The sequence below is a fragment of the Macrosteles quadrilineatus genome, unplaced genomic scaffold (assembly GCF_028750875.1).
Source record: "Macrosteles quadrilineatus isolate MER2022 unplaced genomic scaffold, UCM_ALF_1.0 Scaffold_6__1_contigs__length_79288215, whole genome shotgun sequence".
NCBI classification, from domain to species: Eukaryota; Metazoa; Arthropoda; class Insecta; order Hemiptera; family Cicadellidae; genus Macrosteles; species Macrosteles quadrilineatus.
Window position 1 is genome coordinate 5,278,381 of NW_026542599.1, and position 26,187 is coordinate 5,304,567.

General features: G+C 36.9%; 1 protein-coding gene across 2 annotated transcripts in view; it reads right to left on the bottom strand.

The window, feature by feature from the left end:
• Positions 1-26,187, bottom strand: part of LOC128996389 (uncharacterized) — a 154,523-nt gene that overhangs the window by 36,888 nt on the left and 91,448 nt on the right. For both annotated transcript variants that reach the window (XM_054421691.1, XM_054421692.1), the window contains exons 4-11: positions 21,574-21,671; positions 20,447-20,580; positions 14,942-15,163; positions 13,130-13,804; positions 7,405-7,449; positions 6,455-6,898; positions 5,344-5,464; positions 358-467 (exon numbers count right to left, since the gene is read on the bottom strand). In XM_054421691.1, the coding sequence (XP_054277666.1) occupies positions 358-467; positions 5,344-5,464; positions 6,455-6,898; positions 7,405-7,449; positions 13,130-13,804; positions 14,942-15,163; positions 20,447-20,580; positions 21,574-21,671 (1,849 nt within the window). The remainder of the gene's footprint in view (positions 1-357; positions 468-5,343; positions 5,465-6,454; positions 6,899-7,404; positions 7,450-13,129; positions 13,805-14,941; positions 15,164-20,446; positions 20,581-21,573; positions 21,672-26,187) is intronic.

Below are 26,187 nucleotides of genomic sequence, written 5' to 3' on the forward strand. Positions count from 1 at the left end.
GTTGCAAAGGCCATTTTGGAGTAAAAATTATTATTAAACTTAAAAATATCTAATAAGCTTCAGCTTTCCCAATTTCAATTTTTAAATTATTTGATTCATAAGATTTAAACTTTTAGTATACAACAATTAAAAACCTTAAGGTAACAACAAATCATAATGAAAGACAATCAAAATGTAGTTAAAAACACAATTAAATATTCATAGCACATTACAGACGAAAAGGAAATGTTATTGTAAAACTAAAATTAATTTTCTTTGGTTTAATTATTAATTATACTTTTGTTTGTAAAAGTGACATTAATTCATAGGTGACATTAATTAAATAGCATTGACAATTGGATAGTCAAAGTTAGTTACCTTTGAGTTTTTTCCTGAACAAAATTGTTGTGACGCCATCCTTCTCAAATCCCATGGCTGCTGTCAAATCATTCTTGCCGCCCCAGAACATATCCAAACGAGGTGTGGATCTGTAAAATTTTTTTTTTGTGCAGTTAAATTATTGTAAACTAGCAGGGTACCCGTCCTTCGTACGGGGTTGGCATATAAGTATAAAATACGTATTGCAGTTATACTCAAGCTTTGCGTTTGCAATGGGGGAGGACAAAATAACAGTTTGATAAAATTTGCTTCTTTAAATTTACGGTACTGTATACTTAAGTGTTCTACCATAGCCATAACGTTCTACCAATTCACCTAAACAATAAAGAAAAATAAATGATAAAAACTCGCAAAATATCACAAATTATTCATGAAATTAAAAACATAAATATAACTGTAAGAAATCCGACTTTGACAGTTCTCATATTGCGTATCACAGTTTTGTGTTGCTGCTTGGTTCAAATTTGCCGTTTTCAAAAATGCAAAAAAGTAGACTAATAGTGCTGCACCCTGTCGGTAAATCTTATTACTTTTTTATGCTTTTGCATATCATAGAACCAACTTTTTTAGTTGAAACATCTAACTAAATTCTTTAATTCCATTTAAATATGAATACTCATAAGGTTAACAATAACATGGGGAACTACAGAGCCACTGGGGCGGAGCCCGAAAGGATTTTTGAGATAAGAATATGCCTATATGTTAATTGGGAATGTGAGCTATCATCATGCCAAATTTCAGCCCAATCCGTCCAGTGCGTGATTGAACTTCAAACAAACAAACAAAAAACAAACAAATAAACAAACACACAAACTTTCACATTTATAATATTAGTAAGATTTTTTGTGTTAGGGGTATTGTGCAGCACTATGTGGTGCAGTAATCTTTCATAATGTATCAAAGATACTTTAAAAACTAAACTTTCCTCGCTACTATTGTTTTAGTCAAAAATACTACTGCAAATATACTTGTTATATACATTTTTCAATATAAACAAAAAACATACCACCCAAAAAACATATTAGTGAGTAATATGACTATGTGCAGTGCTATGTTTTTGTATATGGAACGATCCAGCTCATTCTACCGCGTCACTGGAAGGGTCTCGAAACAAAAAGATCGCGTCGCGTCGCAAGAAGGGGGGAAGAAGAGTCGGAACGCACATCAAGATATCCGTTCGATTCCCACCTTTGCGATTGATGTTTCCTAAGCGATTGTGTTTGATGTTTGCGTATCTCCTTAAGTTGTTTTTTTTTTTTTTATTGTCAACCGGTGGTAGGTTGACGTTTTAACCAGGGGGGTGTACGAAAGGGGATTAACCCCGTAACCACGGTGATCATCTATGCACTCTGTTCACATTACATTTAGTCGACCAGTTGGTGTGAACAGAGTTTAACAGTAGCATGAGCATTGATTTACAAATTCCTTTCCCAGCTGACGTGAGCTAGGCGATGACCGGTAGGGCTGACTTCCAAGAAACATCGTTAACCTATAAGCCACACACCCTATCGGTAATCAGCCAATGAGAAGGGCTAATGTTTGTCGGCCTTAGTCACTAACAAGACTACAAGATCGCGCCACTCATCCTACGCACTCATCTCCAATAAAAAATCTTGGCTTAAAAATATCTACCTTTGTATGGTCGCCATTTCAAAGAAAAAGTATTGTTCTTCATTATGTAAACTACTAACGATAAAAAATTCTCAATGAAACATTATCTCTATTCCTTCTACTTGGTGGAGTTCTATGGCTCTTCTATGTTTCCATAATTTGCAAATTGGTTCTTTCAATGATTGCTCAAGAAATACAGTAGGCCTTCTGCGTCATTTCATTTTTCTTATTTGGTGAAATATATCAAATTGCCTAGGCTTTCTTGGCTTTTTCTATTATAATACGAACGCAAACCCACATTCAAGTAAGTAAATATTTAATGTCAACTAAGGCTACGCACGGCCGCCTTTAACTCCAGGCCGTGGCCTTTGAAGTGGCAAAGTCGCAAGTAGGGTTGTAACAGCTGTTTTGTTTGGAAGCAGCTAATTTACGAAAGCTTGGTTACTGGACTATGAAAATATTGACTCCGCTTTAAATGTACAGATATAGATTTTCAATTCATATTGTTTTGGTTTTCAATTCTGTATGTTTATTTATGTTTATAAATTTAAATTAAATCAATAAAGTGCAAATTAATGAGCTGTCACCTGTCTGCCATGTTATCTTATGACACGTCTGACACTAAACAACCCTACTTGCGACGTTGCCAACTTAATACCAGGCGCGGCCTGTAGTTAATGGTGGCCATGGCCTAAGTCAGGAAATGTGTGTACACAGGCGCGTTTCCTAGAATATTGTAATATTTACAGCAAATAAATTATCCAGCTGATCATAATGTAAGCAAATAATGATAACATGGAAACTTTAAGAGCCACTGGGGCAGAACCCAGGGGACTTTTTCATGTAAGACCTTTATGACATGTAATGAATGGGATCTTTCCAATGAGCCATAAACTAACAAAATCGGATGAGAAACCATGTAGGAGTTCTGCCGACAAAAATCGTGCTTGCCTATTTAGCCCCGGCAAATTAGACATATGCTCCCCGAAAAATCGTCTAAAGCTGGAAAGTGTTTTAATACCTTTAGGGGGTCGCAAATAAGACTCCTTTGAGTTTGCGACGGATTCTGACGTCTGCTTAAGTTTTGAGAGTCGAAAAACTATGAAAATTTTGCACTTTTTTATGTTTTTCGCTTATAACTCCTAAATAAAAAATCCTAAGGAAAATGTTGTTCAAAAGTGTCTTTTAGTGCATTAAATTCCGCTTCGATTGATGTTAAATACGTCAAAATCGGCCAAGCCGTTTAGCCGCTGTAGCTTTTCCAAGTTAGGATATTTTCATCAACATGGCCGAAAGGTTGATTATTTGACCAGTTTTCGGCTTACAACTCCTAAACGACGCTTGCTATACAAAAATGCACCTGTAGTTAGTTTGGAAAACACAATATTCGGCGTAGAATTATGATTATGAATTACTAGATAGTGGTTTATTCCATGGTTATCATCCAGAGGTTTATCCAAGAATGTGTGAAGGGAAGGGTAGCAAGACCCCCTATGTAATTTTAAATCTAATATTGTTATCTGGGGTTAAAAAAATTCTAGGATTCTTCCTAAGCTCCCATTTATACGATCCCATCTCTGGACACTCCAAAATGGTGTTAAGCAATTCTAATATATAATAAGATATTACAACAAAAAAGATTTTTATTAAATATAGCAAAAATGTTATTTTTTAGCTTAATAAACGAAAGATGATAATGGGGCGGATGTACATAGTTTTACTATGTATTTAGCCTTTTGAAAAAAAAAGATTGGGAGTTTTTGTAGATTTTACCATATAACTTTTCTACTTAATTCTCATCATTGGAATCTTAAGAATAAGGATTCATTCTTTGCTCTTATTGGTCTTGCCACAAATGGTGACATTCGGTACCATCTTTTTCGTCATATAGAATTGAGATAATCGTGCCCCTTGCAAGTCTTTCAGACAGTAGTGCATTCCCTGCATTTCAAAAGGAGCAAGATAATGTAAACCTTTTTAACATGTACACGATAGTCGAGATAGGTAGACGGAGTTGAGAAGTTCTTGTCGAACCGGTGGATTTTGACCGTAATGATGGGAGTTAACCCATTGGCGTTAATTTTCCATACCTATCTCTTTGAATTAAGTACACTTTTAAATGAGCTCTAAAGGATTGGTGGATGAGCAGCCCCTTTTGTTAGAATCAAAGTAAAGTCAAAATTAGTTGAAAGTGTCTTCTAGAAGAGACCAACCCTCACTTGATTTGGATATTTTCTGCTCCCAACCATGTATAGGGCCAACCTGCTTCTGCAACTTGGCCAAGCGTTGTAACCCAGAACACAGTGAGATCTACGTTGATTGGAGTAAACAGCATGAGTAGTTTTAGGCTACATGTATAGTTAGATTTTCGACTCTTCTACATCACGCTTTCTTCATCAAACTGCGCTAGTGGGTACGGACCTATTTTTAATCCAAAGTATGATTCAAATTGAGGCTTGGGTTTGATGTGGAATATCACGTGCTAACTGAGGGGGGCAGATTCTTCTTTAATCTTTGCTGTTGCCATCACAGCTCGCAATTTAGGTCATCACTTCCTTTTATTCTGCAAAGTTTATGGTCATTATAGGCTTGCCTATTTACGATTTTCTTGCAAGCTGTGCCTTTTCATTATGCTTTATACATATCTCGCGTTGATGCTATCATATGGGATAACTGCTGAGCTGATTGACATGAGCGAACTATTTTCAGTAAATGGGTCGTGACACTGGAACCATTTGATGCATTTCTTTTTGAGCCAACCGTATCCGTGGAGTTTATATTATCAACTTGCTGATATTATGTTCAAGAGGTGATCCCACAATATCCCTTAATTTGATGGGTAGCATTCACTGCGATGGGCCTGCCAGCGAACCATCGGGCTAGATCCCCATCATTGATTCCCCAATCTCGGAAAAGCTCTCCAAAGTAAGATGTTGCTCTCATGAGCACTTACTTGTTCATAGGCCATGCTGCAGGATCCATGACGTCACACTAGTGGATAGATTCACTGCCATATCCCCTGTTTTTGGTAATTAGGCTGGTTGTTTGCCAGATTTCAATAGTATGATTTTAAACTTCGGAAACTTGACAAGCATCTGATCTAGTGTTAACAATCAATAGCGGTTAAATGGTGAAGCCGATCTTAATGAATTGGAAAACATTCTACGCAGACGTTTATGCTCTTCAAACTAACTACAGGAACATTTTTTCATAGCATGCGTTAGAAGATGTAAGCCAAAAACTGAAAGATGAATACAGGGATAGATCGTATATAATGGGTGGTTGGGATGAATCCTAGAATTAACACACGTAAATTAAATACCACGGAATTAACACGTTTAATTAAATACCAACCTGTCTCTAGTGTAGTAATCCCATATTCTACTTGCAGTTCCTCTCGCCATTCCAATGACAATGTCAGTACAGTCCATGGCGTTGAAGTCGTGCCGAGGTGTGTACGGTCTAAGAACTGCCCCTAATCATTTTCATGTTGTTAATTTAAACTAGCATTCTAAAAATGTAATCACATGCTTAATGTTTACTAAAGTAAATTGTCTATTTCTGATAACATTAAGTTTGAAACCGTGTATTTAATGTTTTGTATCTTTTTTATAGTGGAGATAGTGTTCTGTTATTGCGTCTAAGCAAGGTCCTTTGCCGACTTTGAGGAAATATTAAGTTCTAATACAGGTGCATTTATTTTAGTCTTTGAATGTAAATACTTAAATACTAAACTATAATGTTAATGAGAATTCATAATTATGTTTTTACATCTAAGCCTACATATATATATACATTAGTAGTTGATGCAGTTTGTTAAATCACAATTTCTTGTATTTTTTCATAGCTACCAAATATTCTTCCCAGTTACACGAATGGGAATGGTACCAGTTACACGATGGTTGATAGTAAAATAGTATTCAGGCATTATTAATACATGGAAATATAAGTTATACGTCTGTAGACAGTATAATTGCTATAGGTGCAATTCATAATAGGAGTAAACTATTGACTGATAAAATAAAAATTCAGTATCTTTTGAAAAAGAATTAAGAATTACAAGGATACATCTTCTAACAATTACTGGATAAATATTAGTAATATTTAGTACTGCTATCTATCACATGAAATGTTTTTTCCCAAATAAAACTTAACAGAAATATTGTAATCAAAATTAGTATACAACTTTGACAATTAGAAACTAGAAGGTTGTAAAATATAGAAAAGAGGCCCCTGACATTATATTATTGATAAAAAATATATATTCTGTTGTCTGAAGAGTAAGTACCGTACCTAAGACAGTTTTGTAATCTGTTCTCCATATTACATAATTTCAGTAACAATTATAATTAAAGTATGCAACAGACATGCTGAATATTATATGGATAACATTGTACTGTACAGCGCAAATATTTTACATCGTTTATTTGATATTTACAGTAGTCTAAGAGTAGGGTAACTATACCTTTTCCAACTTTAGCATGCTCTTTGGTTGATGTAACCTGTTGTTTTCCTTTAGGTTCAGGCTCAGATTTAGGTTCAGGTTCGGATTTGGGTTCGGGTCCAGACTTAGGTTCTGGTTCTGATTTGGGCTCTGGTTCAGACTTAGGTTCTGGTTCGGATTTTGGTTCTGGTTCAGACTTAGGTTCTGGTTCTGATTTGGGCTCTGATTCAGACTTAGGTTCTGGTTCGGATTTGGGTTCGGGTTCAGACTTAGGTTCTGGTTCTGATTTGGGCTCTGGTTCAGACTTAGGTTCTGGTTCAGATTTAGGTTCTGGTTCAGACTTAGGTTCTGGTTCAGATTTAGGTTCAGGTTCAGGTTCAGATTTTGGTTCAGGTTCAGATTTTGGTTCAGGTTCAGATTTTGGTTCTGGTTCTGATGATGGCTCTGGCGCAGACTCAGTATCTCCTAGAAAATAAAGTCTTGCCAGGAAAGAAAGAACCAACACCATCTACTGTGGTTTTTCAAAGAAATGTTTCATATTTTAAATCTACTTCGGTGCTTAGAGTAATATGTAAGTTGACTAATCTAACAAAGAAATATATACAAAGTGCAGTTCTATGACTACTTGTGGTTTCAAGAATTCAAACCAACAAACCCTTTTTGTTTGGTGGTTATTATAAAGATGAAAACAGTTCATAGAAATCTACAAGAGGCTAGGATCATTCAATATAATGGTTTGAATACTCACCACCTTGTCTGTACATGGACCTATCCTAATGAATAATAAATCCTCTTTGAAATATTGTCACTTATAAAATTACCATCAAGCAAATAGGTACGGTATATAATTCAATTTTATTGAGATATTTAAAAACATGTTGAGATTGTTGTTAAGGGTTCTTAAGGGTTAAGGGTTGACTTGGGAGTTTATTTGATTAGAAACTAAAATATTGGTCTTATGTGCTACTCACTGCGTGAAGTTTCGTCTTCCATAGCTGCACGCTTCCCCCGATTACCTTAAAAAATATTCAATTATATACTATTAAAACTACATTTTTTTCATTAAGTAATATCAACATATTACTTGTTATAATATTGTACCTATTTGTTTTAATAATATCTAATTTTTAGATTATTGGTTCTTTGGGGAAAATGACTACCTAATAAACAATGCTGATGTAGGAATATTGTATATGAGCTTGATTAAAAATACTCCACCTGCAGCGATCCTGTCGACTAAGGGAATTTCCATTGTCTAAATAGGTTTTGAATCAAATCTATTTAAATAGCATTAGGTTTAACAAGTACCTAGGTTTGCTGCTACAATTGAACTAATGAAGTGTACGTGTTTTTAGTAAAATATTAATAGCTTTGAATAAAATAAATAAATTTGTCAAGTTTGATCAAAAAATATATCCATAAACAAGCAAACTACAACATTTTACAATATTCTTCATAAGAATAACATGGGATTTTTAAATTTACAATTTTTTTTTATTTTCTCCGTTACCAATAACGGTTAAAAAACACTTTGATATACTAAATTATTTGTTTTTTAAGCTCAGAGAAATTGGGAAATTTTGTGTTTTGAGGGTCAAAAAAAGAAAAACTATTTTTTACCCCATAAACCCCCTTGTAAAATCCCGTTCCCCTGGTCCGATCATGCTGGTTCGCGAACTCATTCAAGTTTATCCCACCTTACACATTTAAACCTAATTTCATCTAAAGTGGACAAAAATGACTCAGGTTATCGTGTTCACGGACGTATATATCTATATATATAAAAGGCAAAGCCCTCACTGACTGACTGACTGACTCACTCACTCACTCATTACTAATTCTCCCACTCCCCACTTACCTAAGAGGCTGAAATTTGGTACACTGATTCTTTAGGCATTAAATAGGAAAACTAAGTGGTTTTTATTCTGATCGGACTCTCGGGCTCCGCCCCAGTGGCTCTGGAGTTTCCCATGTTAACCTAATGAGTACTCATATTTAAATGGAATTAATGAATCATAACAGCTGTTTCAATTAAACAAGTTGGTTCTGTCCTATGATGTTCAATAGCATTAAAGTTACAAGGATTACCAACAGAGTGCAGCACTATTATTTTTTTTTAATTTATGACAATAGCTAATTTGCAATCAAAAAGTGAGTGAGCGTAGCGAACGAACTTCATCCTGGAGGCGAGTTAGCGTAGCGAACGAGCTAACATGAAGGCAAGTGAGCGCAGCGAACGAGCTCCAACCTAAAGGTGAGTGAGCGTAGCGAACGAACTTCAACCAGGACGTGATTGAGCCATGCGAACAAGCTCACTTATGAAGTTAAACGGGGCGAAGCCCGCGGGTACAGCTAGTATGACTGTAAAGTCATATGGTTCTTAATTAATATTATGTTGTTTTTTGTAAACAATGTTTTAGTAAACAAACTTACTTGTCGCTCATTAAATGGAATTCTTCATCTAAAGATTTAGTTTTATTTTAAAACAAGAAACATGGTGCCGAAACGAAGAACCAGAAATAAGAATAAAGAAAGACAATGTTCTCCATTCAGAGAGGTTAATACAGACAACATTGATTATGATAATGATGAGATGAATAATCAAGACTTACCAATGAACATAAAACCACCAAAGCCACTGTTAGTTACCAGTGGTAGTGAAATGACAAAGAAGTGGAATTTATGGCGGAAACAATTTCAGTGGTATACTACTGCTGTCAATTTAAAGAAGAGGACAGTAGAGAAACAGATAGCTACTTTTATGACAATACTTGGAGAAGATGGAATTGAACTTTTTGAGTCTTTTGATATTGATGAAAAATCTACTAGCTTGGATGATATAATTGCAAAATTTGATTCGTATTTTGAAAAGAAATCAAATGTCATATATGAACGGTTTGTCTTCAACAATCTAAATCAGGGTAAAGGAGAAACTTTTAATGATTTTTTAACTAAAGCATCTAACCAAGCAAATAAATGCTTGTACGGAACAATGAAGGATAGCTTATTACGAGACAGGCTGGTTTGCGGAATTAATCATGACAACACTCGCCAAAAACTATTTCATGAAGAAAATTTGACACTTGAAAAGACAATAAACATCTGTAAGACTTCTGAAGAAGTAGAATTTCAGCTATCTACAATGTCTGAAAAGAAATGCTGCAATGTTTATGCTGTTAAAGGAAAAGAAACTTTAAGCAAAAAACAAGAGGATAACACCTTCACTTGCAGTCGCTGCGGATATCGCCATGGCCCTCGAGCTTGTCCTGCTTACCAAAAGAAGTGCTCTAACTGTGGTATCCTTGGCCACTTCTCTAAGGTATGCCGCTCAAAAACAAATAATCGAGTGAAATCATTAAAAACTGAGACATTATGAACATGGTGAAGTATATTCGATTCAACACTCAGACCAGGTAACATTAATTAGTTCCTTATCTAAGGAAAGAAAACAAATAGAAGGAGAAAAAGTACTGTATAGGAAAGAACACAGGGACTGGCAGCCAGCTACATTCGTAAGAAAAGGTCCGGAGCCAAGATCATACCTTATAGAAACTCCAGATGGGAATGTTTATTGAAGGAACTCTTGGTTTTTGAAGAAACGATTTTATGACGTTGAAAAACCGGCAGGAGCAAGTACAGTTATCGGAAATAAAGCTGGAAATGGAGTTAAAGACGTAGATAGTAGAAAGTCATCGCGAAGAATAAATCCTCCCAAAAGACTTGACTTATAAGTGAAGAAGGGAGATGACATAATATGACTATAAAGTAATATGGTTCTTAATTATTATTATGTTGTTTTTTGTAAACAATGTTTTAGTAAACAAACTTACTTGTCGCTCATTAAATGGAATTCTTCATCTAAAGATTTTGTTTCATTTTAAAACAAGAAACACCTACAAAGTTTAAAAATGTAAACAAGCAGAACGAGAGCGGCCCACACACTAGCGCACATGTGCCTTGCGTGGCTCGTGATGAGGTGACTGCGAGCGGCTCTAGGCACATGTGCGATTCAAATGGTAACCACACACTAGAGACACATGCGCGCGCACCACCGTCTTTGACGATGCAAATAGTGGGCTATAACAGCAAATTTAACAGTTATATTGAAATCATTCTAATAAACTCCTTTGTATTGTCACCACGTTAATTTTTACTATTTGTTTTTTTATTTTCATTTTTTTTAACAAGGACATTTTTTAGAGTTGCAAGCAAAGTCACTAAAGAATAAAATTTGACTAAAAACAATTAAAAAAAGTGTTTTGGGTTTGTGGGAAATATGAGGGTTCTATTATTTAATATAAGGGTATAAGGGTCGTATTTAGAGTATAAGGGTTATAGACTTAGATTTAATTAGTTTAATTAGTTCTAATTAATTGGTTCACATCGATATGAAGGTCTCAAAGAGTTAATTTCAGTCTCCACAAACTTATCGTCACTGTCAGGAAACACCCCCTTGCATTTTGTTATTAATAGCTCCTTAATTTCTTTTCTAATTTATTTGTTTGAAAAGTTTACACTTTTCACGTCCCATAAACACGTTTGTGGCCTATAAAGCTCTATAAACTCAGACCAAAACTTTCTTATGTCATTGCAGGACATCTTAACCAAACAACAAAGAAGTCCATAACCTAAAAACAAGGACAAATAAAATATAACACGTGGGGCAGTTAATGTTACACTGTGCCATGCAGGCGCAGACCTTGTATTTTCCGATTTACAGTATATGCAGCTATGGTTAGTACTGCTAGCTTGCGAACATGTGCCTCGGTTTCCCACAGACTGGCGCGCATCATAACAAGCTCGCACACTTGTGACGATGCTCGAAGGTCCGGCGGCAGGCACCAGGCACCTCGCATGCGCGTCGCAAGCATGGGCACATTTATCCACACATTGAGGCGCATGTGCGTAGAGCTGTTCGCGCGTCACATGTGCGCGCACAAGCGCCCCAGTGTGTGGGCCGCTTAACTGTCAAATGAATTTTGATTTCACAATTCCACACAGCTGGTTCAATCATTTATTTAAATACTGCACAAATTTTAGAACAGAGAGGGTAAAGATCATATTTAAAATAATTATGTCACCAGCCTGAATGTAAACATGATTTAACATTACTTAAATGGAGCTGTCAATGTTAATGTCATTTCATTATAATAGGATTCTTTCACATCATTTGTTTATGTTTATAATCTATTATACTGAGTCTGTTCTATTTGTGATATGCTGTAATAATATTTTACTGTGAATATTTCATTGTAAAAAGAAATTATTCATGGATATAGGAAATAATAAAGATTCTACAATCATTGCCCTATCAACCCATGGTGGAAGGAAAATATGGATATAGGAAATAATTAAGATTCTACAATCATTGCCCTATCAACCCATGGTGGAAGGAAAATGTATTTTCCTTCCACCATGGTATCAACCTAGGCCCTTATCCTGAGTTGTATGAGAATTATGTTTTAGATTTATTTTTGTGTAAACAATATAATATCCCTGCTGCAGCAAACCTATGGACTAGCAAATTTCCATTTCCCTAATTGTCATTTCCCTAAAATAAGTTAGAAAACTACACTATTGACAGGTTTGGAACTATTGTGATAGCTTTTCGTTTAGAGTCCAAAAAGGTTCTTTTATTATACCTTAAAATATAAATATATTATTGGTTTTGTATCCTAGGTAGCCTAAATAAGTATTCACAGTATGAGTTTACTAAAAAGTACTAGACCTATATTACTATTATCAAGTTAAGTAGGCTAAAAAAGTTCCAATTTCGTTTCCAAAATAAATGGTAGGGAGTGAAACCATTTGACATTTTCTAAGAACCAGCATGAACACTTTTGCATACTGACCCCGTTGCAAGGCACAGGTATAGCTGATAGCAAATACGAATAGTAGTGCTGGTTGCAGTAGCGCCAGTCAAATTTTTAAGCGACCGACACTACTAATTGGGGCTGACGGGATTGATTTTTTTAGTATCTTATATAACTTAGAGTTAATCATGTACCACCACAAGTCTTCTTTCTACATCAATTACAATTCCATAATCCCCCCCCCCCGCAGCACACCTGCAGTCTATTTTCAATTAAATCTAATTCAATAACATTAGGTTTAACGAGTATCTAGGTTATGCTGCTACAGGGAGGGTTACAAAGTGTGATTTTAGGAAAATACTATTAGCTTAGTATAAAATAAATAAATTTGCCAAGTTTCATAGAAATTATATCCCAAAGGAATTAAAGAATTTTGTCAGCTGTTTCAACTGCACAAGTTAGTTCTATGATATTAAATAGCATTAACAGGTTTTAAGGTTTATCTACAGGGTGCAGCACTATTATTTTTTGCATTTAATGCCAACAGCTAATTTGAACCAACTAGCAACAAAAAGCTGTGGTACACAATGAGACCTTTACTTTTTTCTATGGTTCAGGGGCAGTGGTTGAACAAACGAACCAAACTTTCTTAAACCATGTCCTCACCCATAACTGCAATAATCATTTTATACTTATATGCCAACCCCGTACAAAGGACGGGTACTCTACTAGTACATTATAAAAAATTAAATCAACTTACCATGCGACTTTGTATTTTTAACACCAATTTCTGAACAAACAATGTGATCTCATATCAAAATAAATTTCTAAAAACGTTATTCATTCAAACCTAAATAAAAACTAAGAAACTTCACAAACTTACTTGAAGAACTGACTCGGTAGGAGACACTATGGGCCACTGACACTTCCGGATGATCATTAGTGTCTGGAATCTGTTGATTTGTTGTGTCTCGGGATGACACAATCCGTTTGGGATTCCTTTGTCCAGTTCTTAGCGAAGACTTTGGTTCAGGTTCACTCTTAGGTTCTGGTTCACTTGTGGGTTCGGGTTCGCTAGTAGGTTCAGGTTCACTTTTTGGGTCCGGTTCACTTTTTGGTTCCGGTTTACTTTTTGGTTCTGGTTCACTTTTTGGTTCTGGTTCGCTTTTTGGTTCTGGTTCACTTTTTGGCTCTGGTTCGCTTTTTGGCTCTGGTTCACTTTTTGGCTCAGGTTCGCTTTTCGGTTCGGGTTCGCTTTTTGGCTCTGGTTCACTTGTCGGTTCCGGTTCTCCTTTAGGTTCTGGTTCGCTGGTTGGAGAGTGGCTAGGGTCTGATGTGACTGCACCGGGAAGATCGTCGATTGTTGGAAAGTTCTTGCATTCAGGAGTCATTCCTCTAGGTCTCCAACCCAGACCTAAGTAGCTGGTGCCGTTAGCCTGAAGTACGACCTCCACTTCCTGATCATCCCTCAGGATTCGCCAGTAGAGCTGGAAACCGGGAGCTAATTCACGATGGTTGTGTCCGCTCAAGTCAACATCAGTGGACTTTACTGGGGATCCTGGAAACACAAAAGGTTCAATGTTTAATAGACACTTCAGTCAATAATTGGCATTATGACTGTCAACCTTACATCATTGTTTATTGAACCAAACTAAATTTAGTATTCTTTTCTTAAAATCATAAATACAGGTGTGTGTTACTGTACAAATGTTTATAAATGACAAATTAAAAACAAATATTCTGTATGAGTTTTTTTAGGCACTGATTCTCACTTCTTATATTGCAAAATAAAAATAAATTATTGAACTTTATATTGATGCAAGGGTGCAACAAATTCATATATAAAGTACACCCCAGTACACCTAGAGTGTATATTAGATGAAAGAAGACAAATGAATTCTTTAATTGTTATAACTTTTGAAAAGGCCAAAATTATTAAGGACTATAGGTAATTCCCACATGCAAACTTTCAATAAGTGCTTAAGAAACTTTCTCAGGAGTTAGGTTTGCCAGGATTACTCACTAACCACATTGGTCGACCTGATCACCTAGCAGCTCAAGCAATCTAAATATATGAGTTCACGTTAAATGTAAAATGAGAATACTGTCTCAGAGTAAATACTTTATTACTATGAGGTACTGTGATCAAATGCAGTAGCGGCAACCTAGGAGAACCCGGAGGCCTTCCGCAAGTTTTTTCACCACCTCCCCCCTCTCCCAATATTATTAAAAACATTGTCCCAGGTATTTCCGATTTCCATTCCACCTATAAGCTTACCCTTGGGCTTGGCACGGCATCTCCGAGGCAGCCAGGCAACATTGTCATCTTCTTCCATGATTGCAGCATAATTCGGATATCTTCCTTAGGCCACGGAAACATTATCATTGTCTACCTTGATTGCATTCAAACCCGGCCAAGACATCTCCTGCGGTCATGTAGACAACATCATTGTCTCCCACGATTGCGGCCAAATCCCTAATATCTCCAGCGGTGACGGAAACATAATCTTTTTCCGCAATCGCAAAAGATCCTTAATATCTACCCCGGAGAAAGAAACGTCTTCTGTGATAGCGTGGAAATCTTGAGAGGTTTGGTAAGGAAATTTTCTTTTGTAAGAATTTGTGATTCTTTGTACAAAATTCCACTGACGTAGCTGAACAAAAGCTAACATGCCTTCTGAATTTTACGACTTACGTTTGGTGCAGCCGGGCCCGAACCAGCCGAGTTCGCAGTAGCAGTGTTTGCGCGGCGCTGTGGTCGCCTGCACATCTACACAGCGTCCTCTGTCTCCACAATCGCTGTTGTCTATACACTCGTCTCTGTATTGACAGCGACTGCCAAAGTAAAGTCTGTCACAGCGACACTTGGACAACAAGTAACGTCCATGGCCACTGCAGTCCTCCTTGTATGACTTTCCTGGGAAGAAAATAGTTATTAGAATGTGTTTTGTGACTTTATAATAATGTAAAACACGTTGTAATTGTAGATCAACCACTGTATGATGATGAATATGAATTTTTGATACAGAAACAAACACTTGGCTCCTAGGGTTCATATTACTTCTATAAGATCAAGTTAGATTATGGTTAATTTATCTAAATTTCAATAATAAGGTTATTTATGAGGACCAGGCAAGAATTGAGGAACGCACCCGGACCTTCCAGCTGTGGCAGGAGAGCTGGGAACAGGAGAGAAGGGGGCTCTGGCAGGAGAGCTGGGAACAGGAGACAAGGGGGCTCTGGACCAGGCGACTGATACAACAGGTCCAACCTTGGGTTAATGGTGAACTTCTACCTCACCCAATTTCTGACCGGTCACGGCTTTTTCCGGTCGTACTTGTTCAGGATGGGCAAAGCCGTGTCACCCGATTGCATATACTGCCCAGGCATTCCCGATGACGTGGAACACACTTTTTTCCACTGCCAGCATTGGGAAAGGCCCCGCCTAGAGGCTCGACAGTTCGTAGGACTGCTGTCGGTGGACACGGTCATACCGATGATGATGGAGACTGAGGACAATTGGACCTGTGTGTCACTTTACATCCAGGGTGTTCTCCGCGCCAAGAAGCTTGACCTCGACCGGGATGCGATGTAGGTCAAAAAAATAAATAATGCCAGAAACGGTGCGAGCCCTCTGTGGGCTTAGGTCACATGTTGGCCTGACTTGAAGTAATGTGACAAACAATTCCAGGTCTGTGTCCAACAGAGTAGAGGGGGTTTTTTAGTGAGTAGTCTGTGATAAACTCAAGAGTCTCACACTACAGACTACCTGTGTGCGTAAAAGCATTTTCCCTCCTCACCCTAAAAAAAAAAAATAAATAAATAACATTTGTTTTGTGCTGATTTAATTAACATCTGTTATATTCATTGTTTCTTCAAAAATATACACAATTTTACAGACCACATAGCTCTTTAGTATTTTTTTATTATAAGTTTATTTCAACCTTTATTTCAACGCAACGCAGATACCCAACACTGTGTGACACAGTATTCATCTCCTCAAATTCCATTTAATTGAATTAAGTTAATACATAAAATACAGTTTGTATTATAATATTAGTTTCACATATGTCCATGTTAATAAAATAAAATAAAAAATAATGTATCAAATCATGGTGGAAGGAAAAAACATAGGTGTGCTATTCCCACATATTCTGACGTCACTCGGATTGCAAACAAAAATATCACCTGATTGTAACTGTCAAATTTGTATGTATTTGTTTTGATTTGATTGTTATTGTTTTTATAATAATAAAAACAATAACAACCAAATCAAAACAAATACATATACTAATTTGACAGTTACAATCAGGTGATCTTTTGTTTGCAATCCGTGTGACGTCAGAATATGTGGGAATAGCACACACCTATGTTTTTTTCCTTCCACCATGGTATCAAATGTTAGTTGGAGGTAAACAAGACGAGCCATGTTTATGATTTAGTCTTGAGTTGAATTGTAAATAAACATCTGAACGTTAAATAGTAAAGCTACTAATTGTATTTATATTTTCTAACTAAAACACAGTTAATACTGCATAGTCAGTGCATCGTTGATTTATGTATGGGTCCTTACTTCAAAAATAGATGTGGGTTTAAATTTTTGATACCTAACTTAATCAAATTTTTCAAAACATAATGTTAAGTTATTTACATTTTTAAACGTTTAAAGATCCTCTTTAGACACTATGTTTAGTCATGTTATGTTCAAATACAATTTTTGTGTTGATAGCTTTTACAATACATGTTTTCACTTTTTTTTTTTTTTTTTTTGTGGGGGCTGGGGTAATGGCATACCCCTAGCTACTTCGGCCTGGAGACCTTTTGTAGCACCCTTTAATTCATTCTGACAGCCCTAGGCTCCTCAAGTAGCCCAGGAGCTAAAAGACACCCAGCTTCCTTATCTCTGTTGGTTCCAGGAATAACCTCCCCAGAGATATAAGCCTTCTATGGGCCAACGCTGGACAGTCCAGCCATAAGTGTTCTGAGGTTTCTACCTCGTTCTCACAGAACCTGCAGAGGTCTGTTTGTGACCTCCCTATGGTCCTGAGATGTTTCCTGATAGGACCGTGCCCTGTTAACACTCCTACTAGCAGACTAATGTCCCCTTTCTTAAGGCTCAGCAAGTCTTTCCAGCCTTTATCAGTGGGGTCGATTAGTAATTTGGACGTCCTCATACCTGGGTGGTTCGTCCAGGCCAGAGCCTTTTGAACCTTGACCCAGTCTTGGACTTTGGCTACTCCTGAGCTTATGGGGGTACCACAGTAGGGTTCTGGTCCTGACAGTTGGTCTTCCGCACCCTTCCTGGCCAAAATGCATCGGCTTTTTCGTTCCCCTCATGCCCCGAATGTCCAGGAACCCAAGACAATTTGACTTGGTTTCGCTCTGCTAACTTTTTGAGGGTGTTTTTACACCCTTTTACTGTTCGTGACTGTGTCACACATGACCCCAGCGCCTTCAATGCTGCCTGGCTGTCAGAGAGAATAAGGATTTTACCCTTTCTTAGATTCTTGCTAATAATATTAATAGCACAGCACTCAATCGCCAGGACCTCTGATTGAAAAACTGTTGTTGTTCTGCCCAAGGCCAGCGATATTTTGGTTTTGTTACCATACACTCCCAGCCCTGATCTCTCATCCTTCCGACTTCCATCGGTGTAATAGACCAAGCATGCTCTGTCATTGCTGAAGTTGCACTGTTGCCAGTTGTCTCTTCCCCCGCCTATTGCAACTTGGTAAGGAATCTCGAAGTCGTATTCCTTTGTCATGAGGTCTGGTGTGCCTAGTTCCATGTCCATGCTTGGGAATCCCCTCAGGATGGACAGGTGGCCAGACTGCCTCTGTAGATTCAGCTCACCTCTGCTGCCCATTTTTAGTGCAGATATGGCTGCGCATTTCTTAACTTCCAGCCCTAGTGGGAGCATGTCGAGTATTGCCTCCATTGCAGCTGTGGGACAGGATTTCATGGTCCCACAGATCCCCGAGCACGCTAGCCTTTGCAGCTGCTGCAGTTTCCTGCCAACTGCTGTCTGCTCTGCCTTAGGCCACCATACTAAGGCTGCATATGTAACCATTGGTTTGACTATGGCTTCATAGGTCCAATGTGTGAGTTTGGGACTGAGTCCCCATTTCTTACCAAAGGTTCTTCTGCAAGCACCAAAAGCACCTGTACCTTTTGCGAGTACATAGTCAAAGTGCCTGCTCCAGGTCAGTTTCTGGTCGAGGTAAACTCCAAGGTATTTTGTTTCCTTCACAAGTTTTACACTTTTCCCCTGAATTTTTGGGGCTGTTAGGTTAGTTCTCCTTCTCGTAAAGGAGATTAGCTCTGTTTTGTCAGGGTTAATTGTGAGCCCCTCTTTGGAGCACCACCCCTCAATGAAGCTAACGGCTGTCTGGGTAAGGTTGTTCACTGTGGCTGCGTGTTTGCCTCTAACAGTCAGCACTAGGTCGTCTGCAAAGGCTTGGAGGTCTATGTCTCTCCTGTCAGCCTCTCTCAGTAGATCATCCACCACAAGAGCCCACAGCAGGGGTGAGATAACCCCTCCTTGAGGGCAACCCTGTCGAGCAATGATAGCTGTCGAGTAGCCTCCCAATTCTGCCGTCACCACCCTGCTCTTGAGCAGGGCATTTATCCAAGCTGCTACGTCGGGGGAGATGCCCCTGCTTCTGACTGCAGCCTCTATAGATTTGTAACTTACGTTGTCAAAGGCACCCTGTATGTCCATGAAGACCCCTGCCATAATTTCCTGGTGTTCTAGGGTTTCCTCGATCTTTGCCACTAGGGTACTTAGGGCCGTCTTTGTAGATTTGCCCTTCATGAACGCATGTTGGCTCGCACTTAGGGGGTTGATAACTAAATATGCATCCCTAATGTGGCGGTTTATCACTTTTTCCATAGTCTTTAGCATGAAAGACGACAGGCAAATTGGCCTGTAGGATTTAGGCTGGGCCTGGTCTCTACCTTTTTTCAGCAGAAACGCCACCCTTGATTTCCTCCAACAAATTGGGATGTAACCTAGGGCAAAGCTGCCCCTGAACAAAGCTATCATATGATTTAAAAGGACCTCTAGTCCTTCTTGGATGAGAGCTGGGAATATTCCGTCCCCGCCTGGAGACTTGAAAGGGCTGAATGAATCGACAGCCACTTCACGACCTCCGGCTTGAACAGCTTACTCGAAAATCTTCTAGCCAAAGCAATGTCTCTAGGTGATTTCCTATTCCAGGGTATCAAGTGTTGTCCTGTTGAGTTGCCTAGTGGGGTGTTCCCTGGGAAGTGGGTGTTCATAAGGACTTCAAGAGTCTCCTCCATTCCTATTGTGTGACTCCCATCCTCCCGTTTTAATGTACCGAGCGGGTTAGGCACATCTCTCTGAAGGGCTTTTTGCATGTTTTCACTTAAAAAGCACACACTTGACAACACCACAAACAACTGAATGTGTGAAAAAACGGGGTCTGGCACGTACATTTCTTCTTTCGTTAGTGTCTCTTCATGTGCCTTTTTAGTCATGGCAAAGGTAGCTTTAACGGGAAATTCCTTCTTATTTTGAAAAGATATCTTTTTGTCCTAGGATGCTAGGCACGACGCCGGGATTTTTTTCAAATTACTTCAGACTAGACCTATGGGGAGTAGAGCATTATAACTTAGATCAAATCCAATGGTGATTTGGCAAAATTATAACAGCAATGGGGAATTACGTACCAGTAGCAAAGAGCATCTGATATCCAAAATTTAAACCTAAACCTCCAAAACTGACAACTGTAGTGTAATCCCCATCTTATTTATTTATTTATTTATTTATTTATTTGACGGTAACAACCATTTACAATAATATGCTGATATGCTAAAAATTCTAACCAAACAATACATATGAAAAATTTGATGGCTAACACATATTTTTACAATAGATAATAGTATGTATGTTATAGTACATGCTTAACTACACAAAAGATATAATTTGCTTAATGGCTACAATTAGAAAATTTAACAAAGTGATGATTGCAAAATACATATAACAAGACAGACAAAATAATCGAGAATTGACAACAATGACAACAATGAGTTCTTCATGAGATCAACTGGGCCTATGCAAAAACCAGATTGCATACCTGTATTGGCCTTTGTTCAAAATTTTTTGTTTAACTTTAAAATATCGAACAACAATAAATTATGTCCCAGAACAAAGCCAGATTAGGTAGGTACTCACTGTTCTTGATGTCCACATCAGCGCAGGACCAGAATCTGTAAGCATTGCCCCACTCTAAAGCCTCTCGTTGTAATCTGATTGTACAATCATTGCATTCGAAGTCCGATGGTAGTCTTACAGTGAATGCCTGGGCACTGCAAAATAAATTTTGGTAAAAAACTGTATGAATTTCAAATTATGAAGATTTGCAATTTGTATGAAAAAAGATATTCAACTTGTTAAAATCTTTTGTCTTTTTTGACCTCAGCTTTGACTTTCGATAATGTAAGTAGACTTTTCATCCTATATTGACATATTTGAAGTCAGTTTTGAAATATTTCACGTTTGAATGTGTCAATATTTGAAAAAAATGTTTTCATTGTGAATTTTTTGGAGTGAAATTTTAGAGTGCGCATTTGATCTTTGATTTTTATAAATGGGGGATATGCAAAAGTTCATTAACAGATTATTATATTTTGTAAAAATGGTTTTACAATCAGTTAAGTTACAGAAAATGAATTTAACACACCAACCTAGAAATATCAAAACAAGACCTTCTCGATGCAAACATCTCTCAAGTTTTAGCTGGATGCATTAGAATATCAATTCTATACAAACATCTAATGAAGGCTTGTGTTTAATCTTTGCTGTTTGTAAGGGGTGCAAGTTAATGGCGTTTCTTCTCATGAAGCAACTTGTATTACCAAGTAGTCAAGTAATGTAAATAAACACCATGAGGTCTTGGTAAATTGTGTTCAAGCTGAGACTGTAGAATTTAACACAGTGTATTTATCAAATCTAATTATTTTAAACAAAATAAATAAGCAAAATTAATAAGAAAGTGCAATTATTAATATTATGGTTGATTTGTCATTGAAAAGTACAATTAATTGAATACATGATACTATAACTTAATTTAAATAACTAATCAGCATAATAATGGGTGTTATTAATGTTACTGAGAGTAAGGAGAGTAACAATCCTACGTCTATTAACACTTGAAACATATTTAATGTATATTTATTTACTCTCCGTGGTACTTTATTATTTCATGAGTTATTCTTAATCATTTTTACACAAGCACAAGGCTAAGGCGTAAATGTAAAAAATATTATTTTGGAGAGACAATTATTTTTTTTAATACTCACGTAGCATCTACTCTGACGAATTCAGAATCTTTGGTGACTGGAGTGAGGTCTACAACTGGCCTCAATAAGTTGTCCAGGACCTGAAGTTTGAAACCTCCCTAGAAAGAAACAACCAACTGTGTGATTATAGGCCTATCTAGAAAAATGTACACAAAATGACTAACTACTATACTACTGCTGTACTGTAACTAATGTACTGTATGAAATTCAATTTAACATTTGACAAACTTTAAGATTGAAAGGTGGTTAGGTGGTTAGAAGGTTCTAACACTATACTGTGGTCCTTTAGTGTAAGGCATTGTTTGTGTTCTAAAAGTATTTGACAAGAACAAAGAATAAATTGTTGTTACAAACAAAGAATACATGATGGTTAAATATAAGTGTGATTGTTAATGTATGAAACAGTTAAATGTGTTATGTATGAAACAGCTGATTGGTGGCTTCATTTTACAAACATTTGATTGATATTTCAATGTTGCCAGCTCAAAGATCAGCTGGAGTCAAGCCTTGAAGAGTGAGAGCTGGCAAGGAATGTGATATGAGAAAGTTGTTGAACAGTACGAGTACATGGCGACCAACGCAGTGCTCAACCACAATTTTCTTACAAACAGACATATCTACGAATACCCCCGTTGCAGCAAACCTGAATGTCAAAAGTGAATTTATAGCTGCTTTCTTTATTTTCAACCACAAGAGTTCCTAAAAATATATATTTATGGTACCTCTTAGATCCATGTCCTCTACAATCTCTAACTTGTACCTATTATAATGAGTAGGCCTACTTAGTTTCGTTGCTACAAAGGAATATGGATGATTCATTAAACTTACTTATAGTTACTGGCGTGGTCCTGGAGTTTATTTTAGATTTTTGACTCTATAAATAGTAAACTAAAAAGCACATGGTTTAGGATAAGAAGAATAATGATAGGACATCCTCCTTTTTTGACAAAGATCAGATGGCTCTTTAACCAGGTGTTCAGTAAACTTTAACCATTCATATAATTTAACACTCTATGTTTTATTTAATGTACATCTCTTTTCCTTGCAACATGTGTTCTTAATCAAATTAAATTATTCTCTATTGCTAAGATATGTTGTGTATCAAAAAGTAAATAAAACAGACTTCTTGTTCAAAGATCAGAACAACAGAATTCAGAATCAGAACAGTGAGATTACTTTTGTAATCTCAAAAGTGTGTTCATTTTTTCTCCCTCTCATAATCTCAATTTAATATTTCCATTTCTCTACATTTTACACTCTGGTCCTTCGAAATCTAATTCTCATTACTCTTTCTCATTTCTATTCCCCTTTCTCAATCATTCCCTATAATTTTAATATCATTCTCTACAATCATTCATTGGTCCTTCGAGCCGGATATTGAATATCAGTCCTTGGATTCCACTCTCACATGCCTTATTTCCCATTTGCTCTCTATTTAATTATTTTTCTCTTTCACCCTTTCAAAGCTATCGAATTTCCTTGCCAATTGATTTCCTATTGTTTCTGCCCACTCTCACATCAGTTAACCAAATTCCTTTTCCTAATATAATCTCTCACCCTCTCTTTTGTCCTAAATGGCTACCAGATCAATTTCACTCTCAAACTTTAACAAATCAACCCTTCTCATCCAAAATTTTTTTGAAAAGATTCTCAAATCTGTCCAAGAGCTTGAAACACTTTCCCCCTCCATTTTGTCTGTGATACAAATCAGAACTTTAAACAACTTCTCGAACCAGTTAGATAAGAAACATGAAGCCTATGAAAATTACCTGGAAAGAGCCTTGGAACATATATCAGAAGAATTAGATTTGGATGCAGTAAGTGACACTGAAGACAAACTACGACTGCTGTTCGTCGAGGCCAAATCTAATATTGAAGCCCTTCTTCAACAGCAGCCACAAGATGTTCCAGAAGAAAATAAAGATTCAACACAAATTAGTGACATCTCAATTTCATCCTCTGCCCACGTAAGACTCCCAAAATTAGACCTCATCATAATTGATGGTTCTCCTCTACAGTGGGTAAGTTTCATCAACTTTTTTTACACAAGCATCCATCTGAATTAAAGCATTTCAAACGTTACTAAATTTCAATATCTTCTCAGCGTGCTCAAAAATTAACCACTAAATCTCGTAAAAGCTTTCAATATCAATTCAGCCAATTACTTAATTGCCTATCAGCTCCTCAGAGACAGATATCACAACACACGAAGGCTAACAGCACTTCATCTAAACAAACTGATCGATCTGCAAAGCATTTCCTCTACCTCAAACAAATGTCTCAGAACCTTTCCTCAATCTGTTCTATGAACATACTGAAGCACTTAAAGCTCTTAACTGTGACATTACTTCTAACTCTAATCCTCTCTTGTCCACCATACTCTTACGAAAATTAGATAATGACCTTCTCAAACAACTAGAGGCTTTTAGAAACAATCTAAAGTGTGAAACACATTCTCTACCAGAAGTAGTTGAAATAATCAAGTTCATAAATCAAGAATGTAACCAAATTGAAGATGCTCAGTTACATACTAGGCCTGCTCCAATTGATGACAACCATACATCAGAATTTGAACAGAAACCTATCGCTTATACTCCCACTTCATTTCACGAACAGCAAGTTTCAATGACCTCTACCTCAACTCTTTCACGTCAACACAACTCAATAAATGTGTTATCATTCCCCTGCTTTGCTTGCTCATGCACAAGCCATAAGGTTTATGTCTGTCCTATCTTCCTCTCTCTTTCTCCAAAAGAACGTTTTACAACTGCAAAAGAAAACAACAGATGCGTCTCGTGTCTCGGAAAACATAGCTTTAAAGCATGTAAGTCTAAAGCTTCTTGCTTCAAATGTCACAAACGTCATCATACTCTGCTTCACTTTGAACAAGTCAAGACGCTTTAAGATTCTACATTGCCTACACCTTCATCCACTCATTTCATGTGATGTGCAAGTTATGTTAAGTTAATCTAACACATGTTAAGGAGTTAGAATTTATTTAAAGTAGCCTTCAAATTCATAAAAACATCTATACATTGTAATTTTCATACTGTTTCCATCAAATCACATTAATAACATTATTTTCATAACTTAGACGCTTAAAAAAAATCCAAAGCTGAGCCGGAGTTGATACAGCAACGGTTATAGAATCTTTTTTTATATAATCATTGACATAATTTTAGAATAAATAATCCATGATAAAAGGTTAGATTAAAATAAACCTACCTCATAGTTATGGAAAATATTATATTTAATTTCTTTGTATCAGCTGTCTGAAATTGTGAAATATGCAGTTTAGCAGTTCTTCTTGTTTACATTTAAAAGACAAAGCAAATGTAAACAAACATTGTTAAGTGTTCTCATTGCAGCCATGGAGACCAATCAATATTTACTTTTAAAATCTTCACCTCACAACTTTTAAAGCCAAATGAGCAAAGCCTACGGCCAGTATCGAAATATGAATAGTCCTATAATGGTCCTCGGTATGGCAACTATATTTTTGTAAAATTTTAGTCCAGTTTGTACAGTAGCTTTTGCACCTATTAGTAATACACATACAGACAGACACCATTAGATTTTTATATAATAGTACAGATATAGATAACTTTTGTAATACTACAAACGCTAGCCAATCATATAAAAAAGCCTCATGCTGTCGAGTTTATTGCGGAACGAGTGAGAATAACAGTGATTAATTGCACTGCGGTATATACTAATTAAGATATAGTACATGTTACTAATTAACCTTAAGTCCTATGGTCCTAGTCTGGTTCGTTTCGTTTGTCAGCACGAGCACAGCGATTTGTGTGAGAGAGAAGCTCTAGCTAGTTCTCCCACGCCCGACCGCGTCCGTGTCGTTTCCAAGACCAGCAATTAAAGTAACCCAGTTCTTCCAACACACGCGAACGCGATGTGCGTTTAACTACTACTGTTTAATTGTATTCAGAATTGTGTTTTGGTTTGAAGTTACAGAGTGTTTCCTTCTCTTTGTTGATAAAATCCCATAACCGCAAATTAATTTGTTCCGAATACTTTATTGCTGAAAAATATAACTCTAAAGTGATCAGAACTTCTATTCAAATATCCCATGATTCCAGGCTGTTATAATTTCAAGCTAACGAAAAAATATGGATTCCAAGATTTCAGTTCCATAGCCAAACCATTAATAAACCATCTGCCGAGGTATATAGGGTAAACATGATTTTTGGGAGATGTATAAACAATGGCTAAATCTTGCCAAGTTTTCACGTTACTGGGCAGGTACAGTATGCACCACAAGTAAGGAACACACTTATACAGTATATTAGTCAGTCTGCAATCAGCTTATGGTAAACGTGATTCATTAGGCCGTGAAATGTCAAGGAAGAAGAAGTCCTGCAACCTCGGAAGGATCCGGAAGTACTTTTGAAACAATAGTACAGCATCACAAATTACGCACTATTGTATTTTAAACCTACGCCTAGGCCTACACAACTTACATAATACCATAAATATTTCAATTTAGCCCAGAATTTACTGTTCCAGCTGCTAATTTGTGGTAGGAAGATGAAGAAAGATCCGAAGCGAGAGTGATTGGTATATATTTAGGTTAGTTCAGGGTTTAGGCATTAATTT